Source organism: Lithobates pipiens, unplaced genomic scaffold (assembly GCF_037356315.1).
Source record: "Lithobates pipiens isolate NorthernLeopardFrog02 unplaced genomic scaffold, aLitPip1_a1.2 Scaffold_3, whole genome shotgun sequence".
NCBI lineage: Eukaryota > Metazoa > Chordata > Amphibia > Anura > Ranidae > Lithobates > Lithobates pipiens.
Genome location: NW_027507790.1, coordinates 178179743 through 178192412, shown reverse-complemented (window position 1 = coordinate 178192412; position 12670 = coordinate 178179743). Strand labels below are relative to the sequence as shown.

The following is a 12670-nucleotide window of genomic DNA, read 5'->3' as shown; positions in this document are numbered from 1 at the left end:
ATGGAGGAATTCGATTTATGTTATGAATCATTTTGTACCTCAGATAAGGTCACATATTAACTAAAGTTTAATGGGCTATACAGTACAGCACACCTTGCTATTGGAAACAAAATGCTATTTGAAAAGTCAAGGCTGCATTTTAGGCCCTGAAACTTATTTTTCTGCCGTTGCGTTAAAGTGAACCTGGTCTCAAATATTTCTAAACCTGGGTATACATGTTACAATGTGCTATTTTTTTTTTTTTTATCAAATATTTTTATTCAAATGTTACAACATCTCCCCAAACACCACCCCCCAAACCCCCTACAATAAAGATTACAGTTAACTAACAAGCAAATATAGGCACTGGCTGCTTTGCATATGTGGTATAACCAGTTGGATATTAATATAATGGAAAATAAGAACAAGGTGCGTTCTATCAGTTACGCAATTAGGATTAGAGTAATTGTAGCATCCAGTACCAAAAAGAAAGCAGGGGTAGCGATTTTAGTTAAACCTGTATTACACCTGTATTCTCCTACTCTGATCCCCAGGGGGCCTTTGTAACCCGGGTGTACAATTGTTCGTTTCGCTCTAATCACACCTTCCTGGTCGTGGGAGGGGACTTCAATCTCCCTTTCTCCCCGGTCTGGGACAGGACCTCACTTGTCAAGAAAATTACCCCTTCCTGTCTCTCCAGACAATCCAAACAGTTCCGTCAGGTAACCCGCAAATTTGCCTCGTTTGATGAATGGCACGTAGCCCACCCTTCCGAGCGTCAATACTTCCATTATTCTCACCCATGCCACACGCATGCGCGTTTAGCCTATTTCTTTCTAAACGCTCCCTCGCTGAGGGCACTATCTGCTATAGACATCCTGCCTATGTTGGGGTCAGACCATGCCCCGATACTTCTACAGCTTAAACTAGACTCTCTTAGGGTCAAGAGATGCCACCGGTGGCTCAATGACTACCTCCTGAAGGATGACACAGCCAACACTATTTTACTGAAAACAGTGCCCCAGGGACTTCCATTGGAACACTCTAGGAGGCACAAAAGAACCCCGACAACCAAACGGCCAGGGTTGTCGGGAAGAGGCCCTTGTCCTCATCAACATGGGGACAAGGTGCTTTGGGGGTGCTTTGTTGAAGGCACGCGGCCTGGCACTGCTCAGGAGGGGGGGGTGCTCGCTCGTCCCCACCCCCTTTCCTGGCCGGCCGGGTAGCATGCTCGGATAAGGGTCTGATATGGACCTGGGGGGGGGCCCAAGTCGATTTTTCGGCGTAGGGGTTCCCCTTTAAGTCCATACTAGGTGACGGGGCCAGCGGCGCCTCCTTCGCTGGCCCCGGCTACCTGGAGATGCGCTCAAAATGAGCAGACTTTCCTCCACGTGTGTGGGCGAGTTCGTTCATTTCAAAAGTACAGCAGATAGTCCGGCGGACTTAGTATGCTGTATTAGTCCGCTGAAAAATTGCCGTGGGCAAGTAGCTCGTTCGGAAAGTCCGGCGGGAAGTCCGCCAAACTAAGTCCGCCGGATAGTCTGCTACGTGTGTACGCGGCATTAGGAAACTCCAGACTGATCTCTTAAACTTCACATGGAACTACAAACTTCACCACATACTCATTCAATACTTTATGTCTCCCGAAACAAGGGTGTTCTGGCCTTCCCAAACCTCCTTTATTATTACTATGCTACCCAGTGGAGAGCAATCACATCCTGGGTCACCCCCTCGGCCTACAACAGATGGACCCAAATAGATAAATTATGGATAGCCCCATCCACAAACACAGAGGTCCCCTCCACCTCTCTTCTACATACCATGAATCTACTGCGATCCATTTGGAAACAACTGAACCGTGTTAATCACTCCAATCTGAGGCCTCCTTAGTCACAGCCTCTCTCTATAACCCTAAATTATCCAATAGTTTAACCTACCAGATGATTTATCCCTGGTTACAGAAACATCTTTTCACTTCGGACATCTAGTAAACCCGGTAACCAGGGTATTACTACCCTTTGATCAACTTAGAGCCAAGCATGACCTCCCTAGTACTGCTTTCTTTGGGTACCTTCAGATACGGCATTATGGCCTCACTATCACCCGACACAACAGTTCTCCATGCTTTCCTCATTTGAGAGAGTAGTCCTTTCAGATCCCTCATAGAGGTCTGACCTCGGATATCTACAAAATTCTAAACTCTAGTGACAAACTCTCCTTGGGGAAACATAGCTACATGCGCAAGTGGGAAGAAAACCTTGGGGGGGGGACTCTCCCATGCACAATGGAGAGCTTTCCTGTGCGGCCAAAAGTTCTATATGTATTCTTTACAAAGAAAACGCTTAAATAAGGTGCTTTACGATTGGTACCTAACACCGTATCGTTTACATGCCATATACCCATTGGCCTCGGACCGCTGTTGGAGGTGTCATCGTGACCGAGGAACACTATTCCATATCTACTGGAGCTGCCCAGCTCTCCAGCCCTACTGGAGTGCAGTGCAGGGCCTTCTCCGTCAGCTGTTGGAGGTGGATGTCCCCCTCTCCCCTAAGCTGTTCCTACTGGGTCTTCTCCCTCCCAATCTCTCTGGACTAGCAAAAAAGCTTGCCACACATATGCTCACAGCAGCAAGGTGCTTAGTGGCATTACACTGGAAGAATCGACATCCCCCAACTCTCTCAAATCTCTATGCCAGAATTAAAGATGTAGAGCTCGTCCCGAGTCGTCCTACTGCACATGGAGACGACTCTCTGTGGCCGGTGAGATGCCTTGAATTCTCCGACATGTTTTGTATGTAACGCACTGTCTTATATTGCAACTCTTTACACGTCACGCCTGTAACTCTAATCGTGACCAATGTATGTGTTTTTGTTTTTGTTTTTGTCTGTTTTGTTTTGCTTTTGGTTGCTTGTTCACTGTCTAAATTCCAATAAACAGATTTGCAAAAAAAAAAAAAAAAGATGTAGAGCTCATGGAGTCTATGTTGGCCTGACTAGAAGACGGCATGACCAGACTCACAGCAATATGGGAGAGCTAGTATCTCCGGGTGGAACCTCTTTGACTGCTTGGGGCAACCCCCCTTCTCTGCTCCCCGGTATATGTCTGCGCAGGATCCTCTAGTGAAGAGTCTTGATGGTTGGAATTACTCTCCTCTACACTTTTTCTCCTCTTTCTTTTTTTCTTTTTACTAACCCCCTTTCTTTTCCTCATGATATGTTTTACTGATGACCAGGACCTGCATATAGGTCTATAGGCACTGCCACTGTGTTGAGCACACACTCTCTAAGAGCCAAGCCTCAACCCTGGTCAACCAGCTAAGCCTTATGTTTTATAATTGCAGGATGCACTTACGCTACCTACAGATGTCTGCTGTTGCTTTCTTATTTCCCACCCCTCTCCCCTTCTGTGTTTGTTTTATCCCACTGCCATCCCTTGTTTTTGTGCTTAGTACGTTTGCATTGTAACTTTTAAACCTTAATAAAAATTGTCAATTATAAAAAATAAAAAAAAAGAAAGAAAGATAATAGAGGGGAATAAGTATGGAAGAATGATGAGCCTGGGAACCACAATAATAATTGCATTGTCATATTGTGCACAAGATGGCTAACCAAATAACTGGAAGCAGCAGACATTTGGCAGCCCCATATACACTATTAGATTTTTATGCAGATTTTTGTCTTCAGATTTACCAAAACCATGTAATATGAGGTATAATATGAGGTCCAACCTTAAGAGTTTCAGTTTGTATGCAATCAAGCAGGCCCTTGCACTACATAGTTTTGGTAAATCTGAAGACAAAAAATTGCAGAAAATATAATCGTGTGTATGGGGTCTTACTCTCACTGTTGAATTGTTGACCTCTTTTATCTTGTTAAAGAGGAGGGCCGGTTATACAAAAAAAAAAAAAAAAGTCAGCAGCTGCAAACACTGCAGCTGCTGACTTAATCAACACACTCACCTGTCCAGGGTGCCCGCGATGTCGGCCGCCCGAGGCCGACCCGTCCCTCGGCTCTCGGGTCCCGCTGCTGCCATTCCTTGTAAGGGAAACAGGCAGTGGAGTCTTACGGCTTCACTGCCCGTTTCCTACTGCGCATGCGCGAGTCCCGCAGCTACTGCGCATGCGCGAGTCCCGCAGCGCTTTCTGAATGGGACGCGCTGTGTTCTGGAACACACAGTTCCCAGAACACAGCGCGACTCATTACCCAGAAGACGCCGCGACGAAGACAGAAGACAGAAGATCTCCGCGGAGGAGGAAGAGGAAGATTAGGAGAAAGTGCCTAGCAACAGGCATTTCTGGTAAGTAAAAAAAAAAAATTTTTTTTCATTTTTTTTTTTTATATTTTTTTGTAATTTTTAATTTTTTTTTTGTTTTCAGGGTGGCCCTCCACTTTAAGAATGGAGCAGGAAGAATGGGCCATAAGAAACAAAAGCAGTGGATAAGCAGTTTGCCTGCAAGAATAATGAAAATCAGACATCTTAAGGTAACTGCATATTCCTTCCAATGCAGTTTGGAGAACCACAGGAAACCCAAATTTCTGGGAGAACTGCAACTTCTGATCTTTCTTCAGATAGATGATGCTAAGCCATGTTCCCACCTGTGTCTAGATAATGGTTATTGTGTGTAACAGGTGGACTTAACAAATAGGTAAAAAAGATAAAAAATAAACTAGAATAAGTGAAATCAGTAAAAATATAATTAATTGCAAAGTAAACCCAAGACCAGCAAATGTAGATTTAAATAATGAATGAAGAAAAAAGATGATAGAGATCTAAAAACCCCTGGAAAATGGAACATACCTAAAAAAAAGCAACCAGATGAATAAACAAAAAAATGTCTCACCTTCCTGATTGGTAAATCTTTGATGAAGTCCATTACCGCCTGTCTGTCATGAGGAATCACATACTGACCGTTCGGTTTATTTTTGTCACTGCAAACTTTTGCCAGCATCATATTTGGAGCAATGCCTGGATGCAAACATATTGTCTAATGAGCTTGTGATGAATTTAATTACCTGTAAATCTAATTAAAACTGACACATCGATCCAGGGGTGAATAATCCCCCTGCAGATCAGGTGATGAATTGACTGGCAGAGTGTCAAATGCAATTCACATGAGAAGCTAAATGACTATTGGCACAATACTATCCAATCTAACAGATTACAAAACTATTTTACTGCAAAAGGATTTTATTCCTTGCTAACTACCATGTACAAGCAGACAAGGATAGCGAATGAATCCTAGTTAATACAGGCAGTTCTGATCAGGAAAAGCACTGGAACAGCTCCTGCTGGGCCGACATGCTGACTCGATGGGGCCCGGTAGAGGAGGGAGGGCTGTTGTCCTCAAGCAGCAGTGGCTAAAAAGTACATTATCAGACATGGCATGCACTGGTTGGAGTGCCTATTAAAAATTTTAAGTCCAGACAAAATGTTTTGGATAGCATACCCCGATCGGGTGTTTCTAGCCCTTTAGAGATTTACCCACACTTCCTGCCCTGATGACAACATTTTAGAAGACAGAACACAAGGGTAACTCTGCAAAAGCAACAGAAAAATATAAAAATGCTTTTCCTTGAAGCGTAGGGGGAAGGATAGAACCTCTGTTTTACATTGCTGTCTGGGTTTCTACTGTAGATGTTCATTCACTTCCCGTCTGTTGAAATTAATGTCAGCTGGACAGGAATGGAGGATAAAAAATTGCAACAAAGCCCCAGAGTTCACTACAAAACCTTCAGGATTTCTAATGGCCCCTATAAATGCTATATGTGGTTTATAAAAGGCAAAGCTTGTCTTTAACGTGTTTTAATGTGTTGAACTAAATTTCAGTGCAGTGCATATAGAATTCTTAATGTGTTTTTCATGTGATTTCTGAATATATTACATCACTGACTCCCAGCATACAACTGTGTATCCTAGACATGCAAGCAAAAACCGCATCAAAAAAGCATATGGTGCACTTTTGATGCATTCCTATTGATTTCTATGGAAGGTGAGTTTTTTTCTGTGCTTTTTACACAGCACACATGCCTGCAGGATTTATTTAAACACAGTGCACAGATGTGAATAGGTACATTGGATTTCAAGATGCCCCTTTTCAATCTGGAAAGATGCCTTCTAGTGCGGCAAAAGCACATAGGCATGAAAGGGTCCTAATGCTTCCCCACTCTATCCCTAACTAGAAAAAAAAAACTGTCAGTTCAACATATTCTTTAAGCCTAGTACACACCTTTTATTTTTTTCGTTCAACCCAGCAGGGCTAAACGAAAAAAAAAAAAAAAAGAACTTGAGAGCTCAGGTCGGAGCCACTGTACTAACTACCTGACGTTAGTACAGTCCTCTCCCCTGCTGTGCTATTGTGTTCTGACAAGGGGGTGCCAGAACATTCTAGTCAGTGTTCTCAGCCACTGGCTAACAGTACTGATTTGGAGAGGATCAGCAGACCTTCTTCAGTCATGCCCTTTCGACACTGTCAGACCGAAAGAACACGTGCCAAATTGTGGTAAATTTCTATTGAACAGGCCGATGCTGCCCAACATTCAGCCACGTGTGTACTAGGCTTTAGGCACAACTAATGGACACCAGCTGCAGACTTCCTGACACCAAAGATTAGATTGTGTATTTAGAAAAGGAACTTACATCTGTCATCCTGCTTTAACACCCCTTTCACACCAGGGCGTTTTGCAGGCGCTATAGCGTTAGAAATAGCGCCTGCAATCCGCCCTAAAGAAGCTGCACCATTGTGTGTAGTGTGAAAGCCCCGAGGCACACTACAGCGGTGCGCTGGCAGGACGTCAGAAAAAAGTCCTGCCAGCAGCTTCTTTGGAGCGGTGACGGAGCGGTGTGTTTACCGCTCCTCCACCACTGCTCCCCATTGAAATCAATGGGGCAGCGCTGTAATGCCGCCGGCAAAACGCTGCTATTGCGGCGTATTGCCGGCGGTTTTAACCCTTTTGCGGCCGCTAGTGGGGGTAAAAGCGCCCCGCTAGCGGCCGAAATGCGCCGCAAATCCGGCGGTTAAACACCGTTAAAAATAGCTGCGTTTTACCGCCGCCGCAAAGGGCGGTGTGGTGTGAAAGGGGTCTTACAAATTCAACATCTGCTTTGACAAATTCCAAGGTGACAAGATGAGTGTAACAGACATACCTGTAAATCCTGGGTAGAGATGGGCTTGGGCATGTTCGAAATCCCATGTCCCGATCCTGCCAGGACACAGACACTGCACACGGCTAATCACAGGCAGCGAGACATTTCCCAATCTGTGCAGCTGTGAACCGGGAAATGTCTCACTGCCCGTGATTAGCCGTGTGCAGCGTCGGCTTCCTAGCGGGATCAGGCACATGGGATTTCGAACATGTCTGAGTCCATATCTAATGCTGGGGTATGTTCCTGACACTGATCTGAACTGAAGAAGCAGCTGGGAAACATCTTCAATGTTACAAACCAAGTCTAGTTAAATGTGACTAACTGCTATATCATGACCTAAGAACCTTCACAAATAAGCTGAAACTTTTCAATAAGGCAGTGTATGATGAGCTTACTGTAGTGGCCCATAAACCCGGAATTAGGATTTCGGCTGGGTTCACACTGCTGCGGGGGGAGATCCGGATGTGATTCGCACAGCAAATCACATCCGATCTCCGTAGCACTGCGAGTTCAGCCATACAGATAGTATGGCTGAACTCGCAGCTGTCCCGCAGCAAACTCGCACAGGACCCTTTTTTGGGTCCGCAACGGAATCGGATCGCATGGGGGTTCACACCATGCGATCCGATTCCTGTGCGAGTCGGCAGATCGCACTGCGATATGCCGACGGATCTGGGGGTGTCATTAACATAACATTGACACCCCCAGCCGTCCGCATAGGGCAGTGTGAACTGCCGGCGGGAGGTATGCGATGCGGGAAAACGCAGCGGATTCGCGGCGTTCCCGCATCGCAATAGTGTGAACCTAGCCTTCTAGTTGCTCACTATGGATCACTTGTCACTTTCCACACCTAAGCTGCATAGACTTTTTTTTAAAGTTCACCTTCCCCGACATATTACACTAGTGGTCATCAACTGTGTCCTCAGGGCCCACTAACAGGCCAGGTTTGCAAGATAACTGAAATACATCACAGGTGATATCATTTGCTGCTCAGTGATTGTAGTATTCTAGTCTGCATCTCCCCAAGATAATACATAAAACCTGGCCTGTTAGTGAGCCCTAAGGACAGGGTTGATGTCCACTGTGCTACACCCATATTCAGGGTGTAACAGGTTACTGTAGCACTGGCCTCTGCCTGATAACCCGTTGTGACAGCTCGCTGTGAGTTCTGTGAATGTGAAAACAACAAAGTACCAACAGCCTTTGCGGCTGTCGCTTGTAGTTCTCAATGAACTACCGGGGTGCTTTTGAGCGCTCTGGTAGTTAATTGAGTTTTCCTGTCTGTGTGAAACTGCCTGCCCGTATGACGTATGGGCAGACAGCTTACACCGCTAGTCTGTAGGAGTCCTGAGGGCACCCACAAACTGCTGATTGTAGGTGCAACCCTCTCCAGCAGTGACGGCTTGTGTTTTTTTTTCTTTTGGGGGGGTGGCGCACAGCCCTCCTCCCTGGTCAGCCAGGACAGTCGGCCCCGCACTTATCCCATCTAGGGAGAAGACAGGCAGGCAGCGTGTCTGGCAGCTTTTTTCCTCCTCCTGTGGTGTGGATCACGACGGCTTCCGCCATGCATCCCCCTCCTCCTCCCCCTTGGTGTCCAATAGGATCGCCTGACCTTTCAACCAATCGAGAAATGGGTATCAAACCGGGGCTTTCCCAACTGGCGGAGAGGCGATTCAGTATTAGAAAAGAAAAATATTCATCTGCTTTTCTAACACACCTGGGTGGGCTCCGAGCACAATGCTCTGTGCCACAAGTCCACCTTATTTTGAAGCCTATGGCTCTAATCAGGTGCTTAAAAAAACACCCCCACCACTGTAATTCATGCGCCGGCATTCTGAAAGGGGCCAGGCACATGAAGAGGGGGTGGCCTCAGCGGCTGCGGATAGAAGGGGCGCCTGTGCGCCCTTAATGGATGGGCCGCCCTGCTTTCCAGTCTCCTCCAAAAAATAAATGCACATTTTTTTAACCTGCGAAAAAAATAGGATTTTTAAAACAGCTTACCTGTAAAATCCTTTTCTTTGATGTACATCAGGGGACACAGAGACCTCGTAATAACTATGTGGGTTATAACGGCATATCGGGTGCTGGACACTGGCACGCCCCTTAAGGCATGAACTTGCCCCATATAACCCCTCCCATTACTGGCAGTCCTCAGTTTTGTAGCCAAGCAAAGTGTATAAGAAGGAGGAGGGAGGGACCTCTGTGTCCCCTGATGTACATCAAAGAAAAGGATTTTACAGGTAAGCGGTTTTAAAATTCCTATTTTCTTTTCTTACATCAGGGGACACAGAGCCATAGTAATAACTATATGGGGTGTCCCATAGCAATGGCAACTGAAAGGGGGAGCCAGAATCAAGGAAACCGGAGGCCAGAGGACTTATACTGCAGCCTGCAGTGTATGCTGTGCCCAAAGGCAATATCCTAATGACCTTTAATATCGATTGGAAAAAAAAAAATCGGATAAACGTCTGAACCAAAGACCAATGTTGCGGTCTTACAGATCCGAGCCATAGAGGCCTTATGATGCACCACCCAAGAGGCACTAATCGCCCTGGATGAATGTGCTCTTAATATGAGAAGGAAGAATTTTCTTCTTTAAGCTGAAGCTTGATCGATCACTTGACAAATCCATTTGGAAACTAGTGGATCTTGATGCTGCCTGTCCATATCTTGGACCCTCTGGCAGTACAAACAAAACCTGTGTTTTGCAAACCTGATCGGTCGCCCTTAAATAGATTCTGATCGCTCTTACTACATCAAGAGGCTGTAGTGCTTTCTCTTCCTCAGATTAAGGCTTCTGGGGAGAAAGAAGGAAGAATAATATGTTGGTTTAAATGAAATCCTATTACCACCTTTGGTAAGAATTCAGGATGAGGACATCAAACCACCTCGTCCTTATGCATGATGAAATATGGCTCCTACAAGACAGAGCCGTTAGTTCCAATACTCTTCTAGCAGAAGAAATGGCAAGCAAAAAAGATTATCTTTCTTGTCAAAGAACAAACAGAATTTCTCGTAAGGTTCAAACGGCTGATTTAACAAAGCCGACAAGACCAATTTTAAATCCTAAGGATGTAGAGGTGCCTTGATAGGGGGAATAAAACGTGTTACCCCCTGAATAAGCGATACACCAAAAGTGGGAAGCAAGACGCAGTAAGAAAAGACATCGACGAGGTCTGGATCTGGCTCTTGATAAAAATCAAGGCCAGCTTCATATCAGATCCCATATGCAGGAATCCTGCCTATTGACATACTTCCTGGGGTGCCAACCCCTAGATCCATACCAAGAACCTATGCCTTCCAGATTCTATAGTAAGTGATTCTGGAAGCCGGCTTCCTGGCATTAGTCAAAGTAGACACTACTGAAGGAGATCATCCAAGATCTTTTATAGAGTGGGATTCAACAGTCAAACCTGTTAAACTCCTTATCTGTAAAGTAGGATGAAACAGCGGACCCTGTCTAAGAAGGTCTGGCTATAATGGCAGAGTCCAAAGGTCTTCAACTGCCCTCTTTATGATCTCGATAAATTAAGATCTTCTCGGACCCGCTGGGGCCACCAGAATCACCTCCTTCTGTTCCTGCTTAATCCTGCGGAGAAGGCACGAAAGTAGCAGAGCTGGAGGAAATGCATAGATCAGTGAGAACTGATCACCTGGGAAGACTAATGCGTCTGTTTCGCCTGCTAGCGGACCCCTTGTTTGAAATAAAGTTGTCGACCTTATTAATAAATCTGGACGCGACTTACTGCTAGACAGATGTCGGGGTGAAGAGATCATTCTCTCGGAAATAATTGTTGGCGTCTCAAGTAGTACGCCTGAAATATTAAAATTGCCAACAGGCAAGGAGTGTTATGTTCTGCCAAAGCTAGAACATTATTCACCTCTTTTTGGGCTGCACGACTTCTCGTGCCTCCCCTGGTGATCGATGTAAGCCACTGCCGTGGCTCTGTCAGATTGAATCCTGTCAGGACAGTCTCGTAATCTGACCACCAAGATTCCATGCCCAGATGTACTGCCTGAAACTTCCAAGAAAGTTGATAGGCAAGGTCCTCTAACCTGGACCATCTCCCCTGGACAGAATCTTCTTCCAGGGCTGCTCGCCAGCCTAGAAGGCTGACATCTGTTGTTAACTCCTTGCAGGATAAAGATTTTCCCTCCTGCTTGATAACCACCAATTTAGGCTCTGACCTATGCTGGGAGCCGAGCGTATTGGAAACAAACAAGGCCTGAATCCTCTTTATTCCAGACCAACAGAATGGCGTCTTGAAGCAGTCTTTGAATAAAACTGCGCGTAAGGGACGGCCTCCATTTCCCCTAAAAATCTTCTGCAGCCAAATGAAGGAATTTTCCTTTATCCTGATAAGTTGACAATGGAACTGATTCATGACTGGGGTAAGAATACCTTCTTCTGTATAGTATCCATAACCAGCCCCCAATTAACCTCCTTGATGGTTTTAAGGAGAATCTTCCTAGGCTGAGAATCCAACCTAGAGATTTCAGCTATCTACAGCTAAGATAAAACGCTGGTTTTAGACCTGAGACTGAATGATCTATTCAAAGTAGATCTTCTAATAGGCTAGGTTCGCTATGCCTTGAGCCATTAACCTGGCTAAAGGAGGTGCCAGAATCTTTCAGAACACGCGTAGTGCTGTGGCTAAGCTGAATGGCAGTGCCACGATTGATAAAAATAATTTTATATTTCAAACCGCAGAGATTTCTGGTAAGCGGGAAACTTTGGGACATGGAGATATGCAACTGCCCTCCTTGCAAGATGGACACAGCCAATCAAATTATGAAAGGATCAGATGTTTAAGTGCTGATTCAGATCTCCGAGATCTAGAGTGGGTCTTACCTCTCTGCTTGGCTCTGGGACCTTAAAAAGGTTTCCTTCAGGAACAGGGGTACACTCAGGTAATCCCGCAATCCTGGACCTGCGAGAAGACCCTGCCAGTAAACTTTTATTGGCCTTACTACAAAAAAGTACTGAATCCCAGGGCCCAGCTTAAAAGCATTCGCAAGCAAAACCTTGTGTCTTCGGATGATGAGGCCCGGGTACCGTTCATTTAGTCCATTACGGAGACATCAGAACGGATTCGGTCAGAATGGCTGGCTCTCATCAAAGGATTATTGCCCGTGGAGCTCAGTACACACGTCCTTACACATGCCCAACACCTTAGACACTAGCGAAAAAACTAGGACTCCCAGTAATGGGAGGGGTTATATGGGGGAAGTTCACGCCTTAAGGGGCGTACCAGTGTCCAGCACTTGATATGCCGATAGAACCCACATAGTTATTATTATGGCTGTGTGTCCCCTGATATAAGAAAATAAATTTGCATTTATGTAGAGGTAAACTCTTAACAGTGTTTGTGTGTGTTTTTATATATATAGGTATACACACACACACACACACACACACACACTTGAGTTTACCTGTACTTCATTATTTGAGGTCTAAGGCCTCATGCACACTAGATGTTTTTTTGACGTTTTTAGAGCTGCTGTTTTTGGCTGGGGCGATTTTGACTGTAAACAGGCTCCAAAACTA

At 45.4% G+C, this 12670-nt stretch overlaps 1 protein-coding gene across 4 annotated transcripts in view; it reads right to left on the bottom strand.

The window, feature by feature from the left end:
• Positions 1-12670, bottom strand: part of POLK (DNA polymerase kappa) — a 192157-nt gene that overhangs the window by 57834 nt on the left and 121653 nt on the right. For all 4 annotated transcript variants that reach the window (XM_077462548.1, XM_077462550.1, XM_077462549.1 and 1 more), the window contains one exon: positions 4820-4944. In XM_077462548.1, coding sequence (XP_077318674.1) covers positions 4820-4944 — 125 coding nt within the window. The remainder of the gene's footprint in view (positions 1-4819; positions 4945-12670) is intronic.